Raw genomic sequence first — 14,038 nt, forward strand, 5'->3', positions numbered from 1 at the left:
CTTGTTCTCATGAATGCAACAAGATATTTTTAGAAACAAGATTCTGAAACGTGTTTATTTGGGGATTAGAAGAGAAAGTTGTATAAGGTTAAATTTTATGCATTAGAATTTTGTGAGTTTTGCTACTGGTTGACCTTTCTACCAGATGCCTTTCTATTTGTAGACATAATCAAACTACTTCAAAAAGATCTTTCTTCCTCACAGAGTAAACAGAGCTCATTAGGTCAAAAGGGTTAGCATGGCATTCTCATATTTCTATTTTATTTGTATAGATTAACATAGTGAAATTTTTTACTGGACATAGAGTAATAATGGTATGTGGAATAAATCAAATGTTGCTCTTCCATGTAGGTCCCTATCCAACAGTAGAACCTCTTTAAAAGTCTTTTAAATTAAAATACCCACATTTTTTTTGTGTGTGCTGTTAATATCTTATACAAGTTATAATGTGCTCAACTTTGCACTTTGTTTGCTTTAAAAATGGTTAGACTGGTAAATTTTATTATGTGTATTCTACCACCATAAAAAATTTCTTGAAATCAATGCACAAAATACAAACCTTATTTGCCAGCTGTATTCCATAACAGATCCCCACACTGCTTGCTCTACACTGCTCTTCTACTGCTCTCTGTTCCTCCTTTACCTCTTGAATTCTTCCCCTAAGCAAACTTCCCTTTACCTTAACAGACCTTCCTGTGTGTTAACAATATCATAGCCTTTGCTTTTGTCTACATTAGCTGAGACCTTTATTGAAGACACAGCAGACATCTAGATGCTCATAGTCTTTCTGCTCATCTCAATTCTTGCCTTTAGTTTTGTAATTTCAGTGCCCACATAGACAATTATAATTTTGTCAGTACTTGAATTCCTCATTTCCAGTGACCTTTTTTTTTTTTTTTTTTTTTTTAAGACAGAGTCTCGCTCTGTTGCCCGAGCTAGAATGCCATGACGTCAGCCTAGCTCACAGCAACCTCAAACTCCTGCGCTCAAGCAATACTTCTGCCTCAGCCTCCCGAGTAGCTGGGACTACAGGCATGCACCACCATGCCTGGCCAATTTTTTTCTATATATATTTTTAGCTCTCCAGATCATTTCTTTCTATTTTTAGTAGAGATGGGATCTGGCTCTTGCTCAGGCTGGTCTCGAACTCCTGACCTTGAGCTATCCTCCCGCCTCGGCCTCCCAGAGTGCTAGGATTACAGGCGTGAGCCACTGCGCCCGGCCAGTGACCTTTTCTTGACTGTGCCTTAGCTAGGCATCATGTTTTCAGGTTGTACCATGGATCATGCTATAACTAATACATAACCTCGTAAATCTGCTAATCTCTCTGACAAAGTCAGTTGTTCCGGTTTGTTTGGTTGTACCAACCCAGTACTGTAACCTGATCTTAAAGTTCTAGCTGGTCTTTCCCTTCTATGCTCTTCTTTAGGTCTTTTATATTTGTCTGATTATTTTTTTAGAATGTAAATATGATCATAACATTTTGATTATGATTCTTCAAGGGTTTCCCATCACTTAGAGAATAAAATGCAAAAATAGCATGGTATACCTGGCCCTTCGCAGTCTGTCTCAGGTTTTACCAGTTATTGTTTCATATTCTGACCTTTATGTATTTTTCTTTGGCACTGTTGAAGTATTTATAGTGCCACAACATGCCTCTGTGGTTAGCAAAGGATACTGTTCTCACTTTTCTGTGAAGATTTCCTTGGTATTGAGGCTGATTTAGGCACTGGGTTTTTTTGTTGCAGATTATATATGCCTCTATTAGAACTCTTGGCACAGTATGGTATCATTTTATATTTATGCCTATTAATAGAATATGGACCATAATGATCCTTTTACCCATGTAAAAAGGACATAGAAGAAGCTAAAAAAAATTGTTGATTTAATAAACAATTTACAAAGAAGGAAATTAAACTAGCAAAAAAAACTATTCTAGATTCTCAGTAACCAAAGAAGTGTAGACTTGTCTAAATTTTCACTAGAAAATTTTAATGCATATCATTCATGTTGACAAAATAAAACTAGCATTGGTGATGTTTTAAACTGATAAAACCCTTTTGGAAAGTTTGGCAATATATGGGGTCTAGAACTGAAAAAGTATTTCAAGTGTGATTATAAAGATAAGATAAAGGATAAAAGTCAGATAAAATTAAATGTTTATTGTGATTATACTTGCATTTAAAAGTATATAATTAAAAGACTAGGAGTTATATATTGCAGTTGTAGCAGTGATTTTGTGATGTTGGAACTATGAATAGTTTTGATAGTATTTTCTATAATGTGGTTGTATTTTATGATTCACATTATATACAGCTTAACTCCAGTATTTGGGTTTCTAAAAAGATGTAATCCTGAATCAAAACTCTAATATTATAAAAAGAGTACACAAACATTTTTTTGAGTAATTTTTTCTTTTATAATGGCTTCTTAGGGTCAGAAAGGGAGGGGATTACCAGCTAAAAGTTGCTGTTGAGATAAGGTACAAGTGGCCAGCATAGAGTTGATTACTTAAATAAGGTTTCAAGATTGGCTTATATAGCTGTTTGTTATTTCCAAAATTTTAATCATCAATTTTTTGTTTTAAATGTAGTTTTTGTTTTGGTTTTAAGGTATCAATTTTTAGAAGAAGCTTTCCAAAATCAGAAAGGTGCAATTGAGAATCTGCTCGCTAAACTTCTTGAGAAGAAGAATTATGTTCATTTTGCAGCTACTCAGGTGCAGAATAGGTAAGTTTTGCCTTAAAACCATAATTTTGCTTTAAGGATTATTAACAAAAAGTGAGTCCAGTTTAAATTTGTTTTCCTACTATATTAAGCATATACAGAAAACATTTTTTTGAGGAGGAAATGGTATGAGTTTGGGATTATAATATTAATTAAGCAAAATTTAATTTGTCAAAATTTTGTATACTCTTTTAGGATACATCTTTGACTATTTTATAATTAATAAGACTCCAGTCTACATAAGCCTTAAACTTGGAAAAAGAAATTAAAGTGGAGAGAGTTGAGTTATGATATTTAAAGTAGAGACTGTGTGGAAGATACAATATAGAGGAAGAGAGTATCAGTGGACCAATTTATTTCCCCATCTGTAAAACAAGCATTAAAAACAGTGCTTATCTTGGGAGTAGCGTTGTAAGTTGAATACATAGTACAGTTTCTGGAACATAGTAAGCGCTCAAATTTTAGCTGCTGTTATTATCTCTATCATTATTATTCAGAAATTATTCTATTTTGGTACATTTCTAAATAAATTTATTGATAAGGGAAGTGTGAGTAGGTTCCATGAGAGAGCAGATTAACAAGATGAGGACTCTTACACCAGAAAGACAAACACTTGGAGCTGGCATAATTAAAACCATTAAATTCCTGGAGATATGTGTAGGATTAATATATATTTATTCTTATAGACTCACAAATATTGGAACTTCTGTTAAATACTAAAATTCATTAATTTACAATTAAAATGGCACATAGTAGATGCTCAAAAATACTAAATAGTTGAATGAATGAAAATAATGCTTTACACACGGTAGACCTTTTCATCTTAAGAAATGATATCAAAAGAAAGTAAAAGGCTCCTCAAGGGTTGTAGATAACATGTATATATACACACATGCACACATTGATGGTTTGATTTTTTTTGGCAATATCAGGATGTTTTAGGTTAAACTGCTCATACGTTGTGATTGATGTTGGAGAGGATAACTGTATGTCTTCTCACAAATTATAGATGAATGCCCCTTTCAAAGGAAATACAGTGAGTTGATTCATATAACAGTCCCATATTTTTATACATATGTTTTGTACGTACATTGTATTTTTGTACACATTTTGTACTTGTGTTCTGGAGTCTGTATATAGAATTAGAACAAGAGGTTTACCGGTTACCAGATTGCAAAGGGTTGGGGAGATTAATGAATTCATCTCCAGGAAGCTTTAAAAAACAGTATCAAAATCTCTGATGATAACTCTCCCTTTTAGACACATTCTTCCATGATCTGTCTCCACTATATTTTCCTCCCTCTTTTTTTTTTGGCCAACCCTAGGTCCAAAGGAATCCATATTTTTTAATGCACATTTTTCTTATCAGAACTGACCATGTACACCTGCTTAAGTCCAAGAGGAGTCTGACTGAAGCTGATTACCTGTTCTCTGCTTTCAGCATGCTTACTGATTTCCACCTTTGGCTCAATCATTTTACATTTGAAACTTATATTTCTTTCTTTCTTTCTTTTTTTTTTTGATAGAGTCTCGCTCTGTTGCCTGGGCTAGAATGCTGTGGCTTCAGCCTAGCTCACAGCAACCTCAAACTCCTGGGTACAAGCAATCCTTCTGCCTCAGCCTCCCGAGTAGCTGGGACTACAGGCATGTGCCACCATGCCCGGCTAATTTTTTTCTATACATTTTTAGCTGTCCAGATCATTTTTTTCTGTATTTAGTAGAGACAGGGTCTTGTTCTTGCTCAGGCTGGTCTCCAACTCCTGACCTTGAGCGATCCTCCCGCCTCAGCCTTCCAGAGTGCTAGGATTAGAAGTGTGAGCCACCGTGCCCGGCTGAGACTTATATTTCTTATGGCTACTGATTAGTACCTTTATTTTTCAAAAAACATTGTCTTTCACTCACTTTAACAAGTTAAGGACAGAATTCAATAAAAGTTTCAAGTAAGTGCCCAAACAAGCAGTGATATACAGACAAAGGAGGAAAAATTGCATTATTGCTCAGAGTGTATTAAAGTTACTTAAATTCAAACTGGCAAATGAAAAGCATTTTAGGGGCTGAAAGTGTGGGTTATAGTTGGTATAGAAGTAGAATGTATAAAAATTGAAGGCTGTCTCTTATTGTTGGTTGTTGATATCTTACCTATTTATACTGGTGGGATTCCCCACTTTCTATTTTACCAGCCACTGCATATTTGCAACCAAAACTGTCATAGCCACAGTGGGTACTTATTTCTAAAACATCTAATATCTGTTCTTAAAAATGAATTGAAAATGTTTTCTACCCTTTATACAATAGGAGAGTATTTTTTGACCGGAAGTTATGGAAGGAATGTATCAGAACCCATATTTGAAGTGGTTAAGTTATAAGTGAAAATAAATGCTTGTAAGTTTAACTCCTACCCTTTCAAAAGATAATAATTATTGGTTGCAACATTGTTCTTTTGCAAATTGTTCTTGGAAGCATTAAGGTTAAATAGAACCAATGTGCCAGATTTGACGCTAACCAGCAATCATTATTGTTAGATGTTTGTACATCACATTCATGTCATAGTGACTTAAGGATATTGCCATCCAGCTTAGTAAACTGGCCTTTATGAGCTAAATTTAAATTTACCAAAGATTAAATTCATTCTTTGTCTATATACATAACTTGTTTGGACCAAGTTGAATGGTTAGGTCTTCCGAAATTTAAGTTGTACATTTTGACAAAAGTTTTAATTTTAATTACTCGGTTAAGTGCCCAGTTGGATGAATTTCTGTAACAGTTGATGATTCAGAAACATAGGATAAGTTGATAACCTAATGATGCATTTCTCTTATTCAGGATAAAAGAAGTAAATGAGACTAACAAACGAGTAGAACAGGAAATTAAAGTGGCCATTTTCACCCTTATCAATGAAATTAATAAGAAAGGAAAATCTCTCTTACAGCAGCTAGAGGTATGGTTCAAAGCCAAAATAAAACAAAAACTGCTTCTCTTGCTCTTCAGCTGTTTTTAATGTTTATTGAAAGCTCTTTTAGATGGGTGGGGGGTATGGAAATAAAATAAAAAATAAGGTTTTTTCATTTTCCATTTGAGGAGAGACCCATTTTCCAATTAGTTAATTTTGCAGCCAATTCAATAACACTGATTTTAGCTGTATACATTAGGAGATAGTGAATGAAAGAAGTATTACTAAAATGTGATGTTAAATGAAGGCAAAGCAGACCCACCACATTTCAACCCCAGCGCCTCCTAAGATGGAGCCTCAGTTTAACTTTCCCATATAAGTGCGTGTGGGGCTTCTGTTTGAGTCATTTGTGTTTCACCTTACTTTAAAAATATTTCCATAGTCTTGCTGAAAATGCTGCTCATTTTGAAATTTATAAACCTTAAACTTACTGATAATTTTGTCATATTAGTTCTTTGTTTTGCATATTTCAAGATTAATATGTAGATGTAATAAATTTCTAGATGAGAATCTAGTTACTGATTTTAGTTTGTGAAATCTAAATTAATTTTTGATCTACTGCCCAGTTGATTTGTTCTTAGCAAATTTCAAATGTGAATTTTCTGAGGAGCTCAAATTTTGAAAAAATATTTTCTGTTTGAAAATTTTGTTCTCTTACGTAGGCTCAGACAATATGGGGGGTTATGTTTTCTGTTCTATTGAGTAGTAATAATGTAAGCTATGTGAGTATTTGACTATTTAATTTCTGTTAACCTCAAATTGTCAATAATACATTTTTTTTTCTGTTCCATCTTCATAGAACTCTTTAAAAAATGTGAGGTGTATAATAATATACCAATGAAAGAAATTATGTCTGCAGAATGTTATCTCTGAATTTCTGTCCTTTGAAATACATCTTTCCATTCAAACCTAAATATGAGATGAAAAGTATTCTTGCTCACACACATCATTAAAGTTGGGAGTCCTTTCTTACTCTACATCCAGTCAGTTGCATTTAATGCTAATCATGTTTTTTTCCTCAAAAGGACCATGTGAATGGAGAGCACTTAACAGTGACTATTTTTGATACATTTTAACTTATTGTAAATACATTGTAGCTCTAAATCTAAAATTATATTTCTAAAACCATTTCAAGAGCTTCTGAATTTAAAGATGCCTCTTAAGGCTAAGGTGCATGTAAATTCCTCATGATACACCTGCCACATAGTCCTAACATGATGGTAATTTTAAAAATAGATGTTTTCTAGTGTAATATGTTCCTCAACTCTGTAAGAGGTTTTCCTAAGCTTTATAAAAAGTAATGATTTCTAGTGGAGTAGTAAATCAAACTTCTGTCAGTTGAATTATCCGTTAATTTATATTGTAAAATGAACAGCTTGTTTCCTTAGGAAAAATACTGTCCAGTAAACCAAGTTGAGTCACTTTGGGGAGAAAGTGATTAAGAAAGTAGACAAATTGTTTAATATGCTGAATTTCAAAGTACATAGGACATTACCCATCTCTCCTGGGGGTTTTAGTTCCCGTAAAGCAGTTAATTTTTCCTTTTCAGCATTTCTCTGGAATTGGTTTTTCCAGTTTGGTCAGTCCTCACTTCTTTGTCCTTTATGAACTTTTGTCGTATAGCAGGTTTCCTAATTCTACCCTTGGAGCTCTGGAATTTATCTTTTTCATTTTGTCTTAGGTATTTAAAGCAAAGAGATTTTAACTTCAGTCTCATGCCATACCAGGAGGTGGCACTGGTGACACAAAATTTTCTTTGGCCTTTAAACTATAGTGAGTTTAGATTATATAAAATTATTTGTAAAAGTTACCTCATTATGCCATAAACTCTGTATGTTGGATTGACCTAATAGGAGAGCACTATTTTTAATAAACATTTTATGTGTTGAAAGAAAAGAGATGTATTAACTAACATTAATTTCTATATGTGGAATATCCTTTTTAGCTTAGAGAGCTAAGTTTTAGTCCCATTTTTATTAGTGACTTTTCCTCTGATTAATCATAGGCTCACTAAATAATCATGAGCTTGTTCATTTATCTTATTTTCAAAGGAAATAATAGGTATTGTGTCCATTTGCACTAGAAATTTGGGGTTGATTTTTTTTCATATGGAATTCATATAGAAGCTCTTGTTCTCTTTCAGAATGTTACAAAAGAAAGGCAGATGAAGTTACTGCAGCAGCAGAATGACATCACAGGCCTTTCCCGACAGGTGAAGCATGTTATGAACTTTACAAACTGGGCAATTGCAAGTGGTAGCAGCACTGCACTACTATACAGCAAGCGACTGGTAAGACACTCAATCTCTTCATTTTTCGTTAATGGACGTTAAAACATTTTTATATTGAGTCAACTGTAGCTGTTTCAAGTGTAAATTTGAAGTTTGGCAAATGTAACCACTACCACAGCAAGACAGAAAATTTCCATCATACTTCAAAAGTTTCCTTGTTCTCCTTACCCCTAGTCTTTGGCAACTAGTAATTTGATTTCTTTCATTTTCTAGAATTTCATATAAATAGAGTCATACAGTATGTACTTTTTTGATGATACCTAGTGTCTTAATGCAATTTATTACCAGAAATGGCAGAAATTCAAGGATATGCATTTGATTTGATTGCTAATTTAAACATTGACACTATCTCATCTGAGACTGACACTGGAACTACATGAACTTTTGAAAAGTCTTTATCTTGTATGTTTTTTAAATTGATACTTAATTTTAAAACTAATGTGAATTTTTTTCCCTTTAAGATCACTTTTCAATTGCGTCATATTTTGAAAGCACGATGTGATCCAGTCCCTGCTGCTAATGGAGCAATACGTTTCCATTGTGATCCTACCTTCTGGGCAAAGAATGTAGTCAATTTAGGTGAGAAATAATTAGTTTTATGAATATAACTTGGAACACTGAATTAGGAGAAAACATCTAAAGCAAATTTTAGATCAAATTTTTAACTTTACAATGTAAACTACTTGGAAAATATTTCATTGGAAACTCACTGCAGCTGTGGTTTTATATTGCTCTGTCATTACATTTTAAGAATGTTGGGTCTACTCTGAATAGTGTTTTCTAATGTGTATCATTTTTTCTAGACCCCTCCCCCATCTTTTAAAATTGATATTGACTATTTCATATTGAAATCTTAGCAAATCGTTCTTCATTCCCTGGAATAATGTTTTAGATGCTCGGTAGTTTATGCCAAATTATGCATTAGTGGAGGACTCCCAAGATGCTGATGTGTTTTGATAGTCATGTCCTGAGGAATGTTTGAAAGAAGGGTAGCTCTTTTCATGTGGAAGAGAAGTGGACTTTGCTTTTGTTATTCCACAGAGAGATGGTCAGACAGCTCAATTAAAACACACACACACACATACGCACACTCCCAACAATTAGAGCTATCTACAGATTGAGTAAACTCACTTTCATAATAGTCAAGTCTTAAACATTGGGAGTTATAAAAGCAGAGGCTGGATGACCTTCTGTTTTCTTTTCTTTAAAAAGTAATCTTTGCATAAAAGGACAAATTGTATTCAAATTTGGCTTTAGCCTTAGATCTGGCATCAATAACCTATTTTTGTGTGGCATGGTAGCTAAGAATGGTTTCTACATACAAACAAAAACCAAAGTCTGTGAGACAGTTCTCATGTGGCCTGGCAAGCTTAAAATATGTACGATCTGGCCCATTACAGGAAAAGCCTGCCAGCTTTCACCTTAAATCACATCTTCCTAAAATTTGCCCTCTATCCCTAGAAAGCAATGGCTCTGTGAAAAGCAAGGAAAATTGTTACTTCTAAGGACATCAGTGTTTGAAGCATTCCATATTGCCACAGAAGACAGTTTTGTAGCAATGTAGTACTCTGCTCTGCACATTTTGGTAATCAGTGCTAGCAATCTCGTATCCTGGAATCTTGTCATGGGAGAATTGATTTAGACTGACTAGATGGGCCTCCTCTAATACTTTCTCTTTCATCTCTAATTTTCTGTATGTCTGTGTAAATAAAGAATAAGGGCAGATTTTATATTATTCTAGATAATCAAAAGTCATTTATTCAGCCTTTTATTTCTGATCCTCACCATCTTTAAACATGGTTCCAATTCCTGCTGAGCTATAGGAAGCTTTGAGATGCTGGTAGTTGTCAAGAAGGAGGAACAGATAGTGATTAATCTGTAAAGTAGATGATTAGTGGATTATATAAAAATTCTTATTTTTTAAATCCTTCAGGTAATCTAGTAATAGAGAGTAAACCAGCTCCTGGTTATACTCCTAATGTTGTAGTTGGGCAAGTTCCTCCAGGGACAAACCACATTAGTAAAACCCCTGGGCAGATTAATTTAGCACAACTTCGGCTCCAGCACATGCAACAACAAGTGTATGCACAGAAACATCAGCAGTTACAACAGATGAGGATGCAGCAACCACCAGCACCTGTACCAACAACAGCAACAACAACACAGCAGCATCCTAGACAAGCAGCACCTCAAATGTTACAGCAACAGGTGAGTATTGTGTTACTACATTATTGATACAAATTATGAAGACCTCAAGATTACACTTTTTCCTATGTAGATGAGTTACACATTTCAAAGTTACTAGCAGGACTTTGAGCAGAGCTCAAAAGTCAGAATTTAAATATTTGCGCTTGTTCTGTTGGGTATGTGGGTGAAGTAGGAAGAAAGGCAGTAAGTAAATAACTTATCTTGGGAAAAAAATTTAACTCACTAATACTCTGGTAGTACAGAAGTTCTCATCCTTCCACACCAGATTGGGGATTGAGGCTAGAGACGAGAAGAATTATTTATGCTTTTTTCATTAGACTCTTTTATCTTGGCTAAATTATTTTTATTGTAACATTTTATAATTGAAAGATAAATTTATTAATGATTATTACATAAATATCAATTTCTACTTTTTGTAGCCTCCACGATTGATCAGTGTGCAAACAATGCAAAGAGGCAACATGAACTGTGGAGCTTTTCAAGCCCATCAAATGAGACTGGCTCAGAATGCTGCCAGAATACCAGGGATACCCAGGCACAGCGGCCCTCAATATTCCATGATGCAGCCACACCTCCAAAGACAAGTATGCCTAGAGTTACATTTGTAAGAATCATACCATTTTAAAACTAAAAGACATCATTTTCTTAAATCAGTTTTCAGGGGTGTGTGGTTGATATGTTTGAGAATTTGATTAATACTATATATTTTCTTGTCCCAGAAAAATATACATACATACGAAATTCTGTGTTTAATTTTAAGAGCTTCTTGGATATCTTTTAACCCCATATACTGTGGGTTAAGAAACCCTGTTCTAGTCCAACCTATTCAAGTTATAGATGTGAAAAACAAACCACAGGAGGTAATGATAAAATCAGAATTAGAACTTTAGTTTCCTGAAATTGTTCCTCTGCTCTTTTAATGTGACTTTTTGATCCTAACACATAAAAAGGACTTTGAAAGTAATAGAGCTAATTATATGTCATTTTTTCCCCTTTTTCTTTTCTCTAGTCAAGTATTGTTCCTTTTAGGATATAGATATGCTTAATCTTAAAAATGTGTATTTAGAGACATGTTTTATAATCTATGCCTGAATAGTAGATTATAATTGTTCTAGGAGGTATGATTATAAAATGAGACTACTTTTTCATAGGATTTGTAGTTATAAAATAATAGAGTTCATTTTTTGCGTTTGAGAGTGGTGTTTCTCAAAACACACTTTAAAGGCCTTCGGAATCACCAGTCAGCTTGGGTAGGGTGGGGGACCTTGTCAGAACAGATTCTGAGCCATAACCACTGAATCAGAATTCCTAGGAGGGTAGCATGCAATAATATGTAAAATTTTATACTAAGTCTTTCAGGTAAGTCTGCACGATAAAGTTGGAGGAACACTGTCTTAGAGCAGTAGTCCTCCAGCTTTTTGGTCTAAGTATCTCTAGAAAGACTTTGAAAAATATATACTCCCTCACACATTTGCAGGGTTTCGTTTAAAATTTCCAGTATAAGTTTAAATATTAGTAGCTGAAAAAGATATCCTTTCTAGCATATTGTAAATATTGACACTACAAAGTAAAAAGAAAAAAACCTTTACATCATTTTTTAAAATCAATCCACTGGAATCCCAAATACAATAAATATTAATACGAAGCTCTCCTTGGACTTGAATTTAGCTTCTAGTTCACCTATAGTGTTTTAGCTTAATATGGTATATTTTTGCGTGATCAGCATAGATTAGCCTATTGTAATTTCCTGCAGGAAAAATGTTTAATAAAAAATTCTTTGTAAACTCCCAGTGACAATAAATCCATTAAGTTTTTTTTTTTTTTTATTTCAGCATATTACCATTAAGTTTTAAAACCTTTTCTGTGGACCAAATTATCATTGCATTATTTCTCCACAATTGTTGTAACAAAATATATGTATATACATGATTTAGAATATTAGAAAATATAAAATGAAATTCTTTTTGTGTATACATTTTTTTGAGCTACATGGAGGCTTTTTATCCCCTCCTTTTAGTCGTGTATGTTTGTATGCTTTTACTTACTGTTAAAGTAAGTCAGAATTCAACAATGATTTTTATTACTTGTATTTTGGTTTTTGTTTTCATATGATACTCGGGAAACTTGTTCACAAAATTATGTATTTGGGAATTAAAATAATTTTATTATAGCAATATTCCTCAGTTCTTTTAACTTTTTGTAGATTATAAACTGAACCTCAACTATTTAAAAACCTTTTTAAGTGTCAGCTTCCCAGGTCTTTGTTTTTGTTGATCATCAAATATTGAAACTCATTTGAAGATTTATTTCCCAATTTTAGAGGCAGTCACTTTCAACACCCTGTATCATTATTTTCAATTATACCTTTGATTATCTGTACAGGTTTTTTTTTTTTCCCCATCATGGGGCAACGTGCCTAGAATAAGATTAGGAATGAGTCAGAGGCATGATATTCTTCTGTCAAGGGGAAGAAGGGCAGTTGCAAAAGTGGAAAAGGAGACCCTGCAGAGCATGGCAATTCTTAGGCAAATAGGATTTTTTTTTTTTTTTTTAAAGAAAATACATACGGAGGTTGGGAATCTGAACATTAATTTCATTAAAACTGTTCACACAGCCATGTATCCCTTTGTTCATAGAAAGCCTTCAAATATTACCAGGGGCCAGGTACACCATTTCAAAGAGTACAAAAGCCGCAGAATCAGACTAACCAGCCAGCCATCTCAAAACATTTTTGTTAGGCTTTAATGTTACCCCTACAGAAATCACTGAACGTTATTAGCATTTTTAGTTGTTAAATATTTCAAATGAGTTACTTATATGTGTATAGTAATTTGTTTCCCAAAGATTTTCATCTGTATTTTCTTTTTTTTTTTTTTTTTTTTTTTTTTTTGAGACAGAGTCTCACTCTGTTGCCCGGGCTAGAGTGAGTGCCGTGGCGTCAGTCTAGCTCACAGCAACCTCAGACTCCTGGGCTTAAGCGATCCTACTGCCTCAGCCTCCCGGGTAGCTGGGACTACAGGCATGCGCCACCATGCCCGGCTAATTTTTTTTTTTGTATATATATATTTTAGTTGTCCATATAATTTCTTTCTATTTTTAGTAGAGACGGGGTCTCACTCTTGCTCAGGCTGGTCTCGAACTCCTGACCTCGAGCGATCCACCCGCCTCTGCCTCCCAGAGTGCTAGGATTACAGGCGTGAGCCACCGCGCCCGGCCTGTATTATCTTAAATGATTCTTGTAACAGCCATCACAGTGAAACAAGTGAGGGATCATTTTCCATATTTCTAAATTATGGAGATTATGTGATTTGCCTAAGGTCACACGGTATTATAGTGAGGAATTGATGTCTTGTTTCCTCTCTGTAAATTCATTGTTCTTTCTACCATATCAAGCTGCTATCTCACCTGTAATCCCAGTGACTTGGGAGGCTAAGCGGGGATGATTGCTTGAGGCCAGGAGCTCAAGGCCAGCTTGGGCAACATAATGAGACCTCATCTCTAAAAAAATAAAAAAGTAGCCAGGCATAGTGATGCACACCTGGAGTCTTAGCTACTCAGGAGTCGAGGAGGGAACATTGCTTGAACCCAGGTGTTCTAGGCTGTGGTGAACTATGATCATGCCACTATACTCCAGCCTAGATGATAGAGTAAGACCTTGTCTCTAAAAAAGAAATAAGACTAAATAATCAAAGAGGAATGTAGAGAGAACAGTAACTTTCTTGGCCTTCTGTTTGAAAACTTTCAGATCATCTACCATATACCTCTTGGTTCTGAAATAATATCGTATCACCAGGCTGACAGGTTGAAAATTATTGGGAAGTCTGTTTTTTTCTAGATACTACACAAAACTCAATAGAAAAATGC

General features: G+C 34.3%; 1 protein-coding gene across 2 annotated transcripts in view; it reads left to right on the forward strand.

Annotated features, from left to right (window-relative positions):
• Nucleotides 1-14,038, forward strand: part of TRIM33 (tripartite motif containing 33) — a 116,540-nt gene that overhangs the window by 71,103 nt on the left and 31,399 nt on the right. For both annotated transcript variants that reach the window (XM_069480803.1, XM_069480805.1), the window contains exons 5-10: nt 2,613-2,729; nt 5,550-5,664; nt 7,820-7,966; nt 8,428-8,545; nt 9,900-10,174; nt 10,594-10,758. In XM_069480803.1, coding sequence (XP_069336904.1) covers nt 2,613-2,729; nt 5,550-5,664; nt 7,820-7,966; nt 8,428-8,545; nt 9,900-10,174; nt 10,594-10,758 — 937 coding nt within the window. The remainder of the gene's footprint in view (nt 1-2,612; nt 2,730-5,549; nt 5,665-7,819; nt 7,967-8,427; nt 8,546-9,899; nt 10,175-10,593; nt 10,759-14,038) is intronic.

Source organism: Eulemur rufifrons, chromosome 8 (genome assembly GCF_041146395.1).
Source record: "Eulemur rufifrons isolate Redbay chromosome 8, OSU_ERuf_1, whole genome shotgun sequence".
Lineage (NCBI taxonomy): Eukaryota > Metazoa > Chordata > Mammalia > Primates > Lemuridae > Eulemur > Eulemur rufifrons.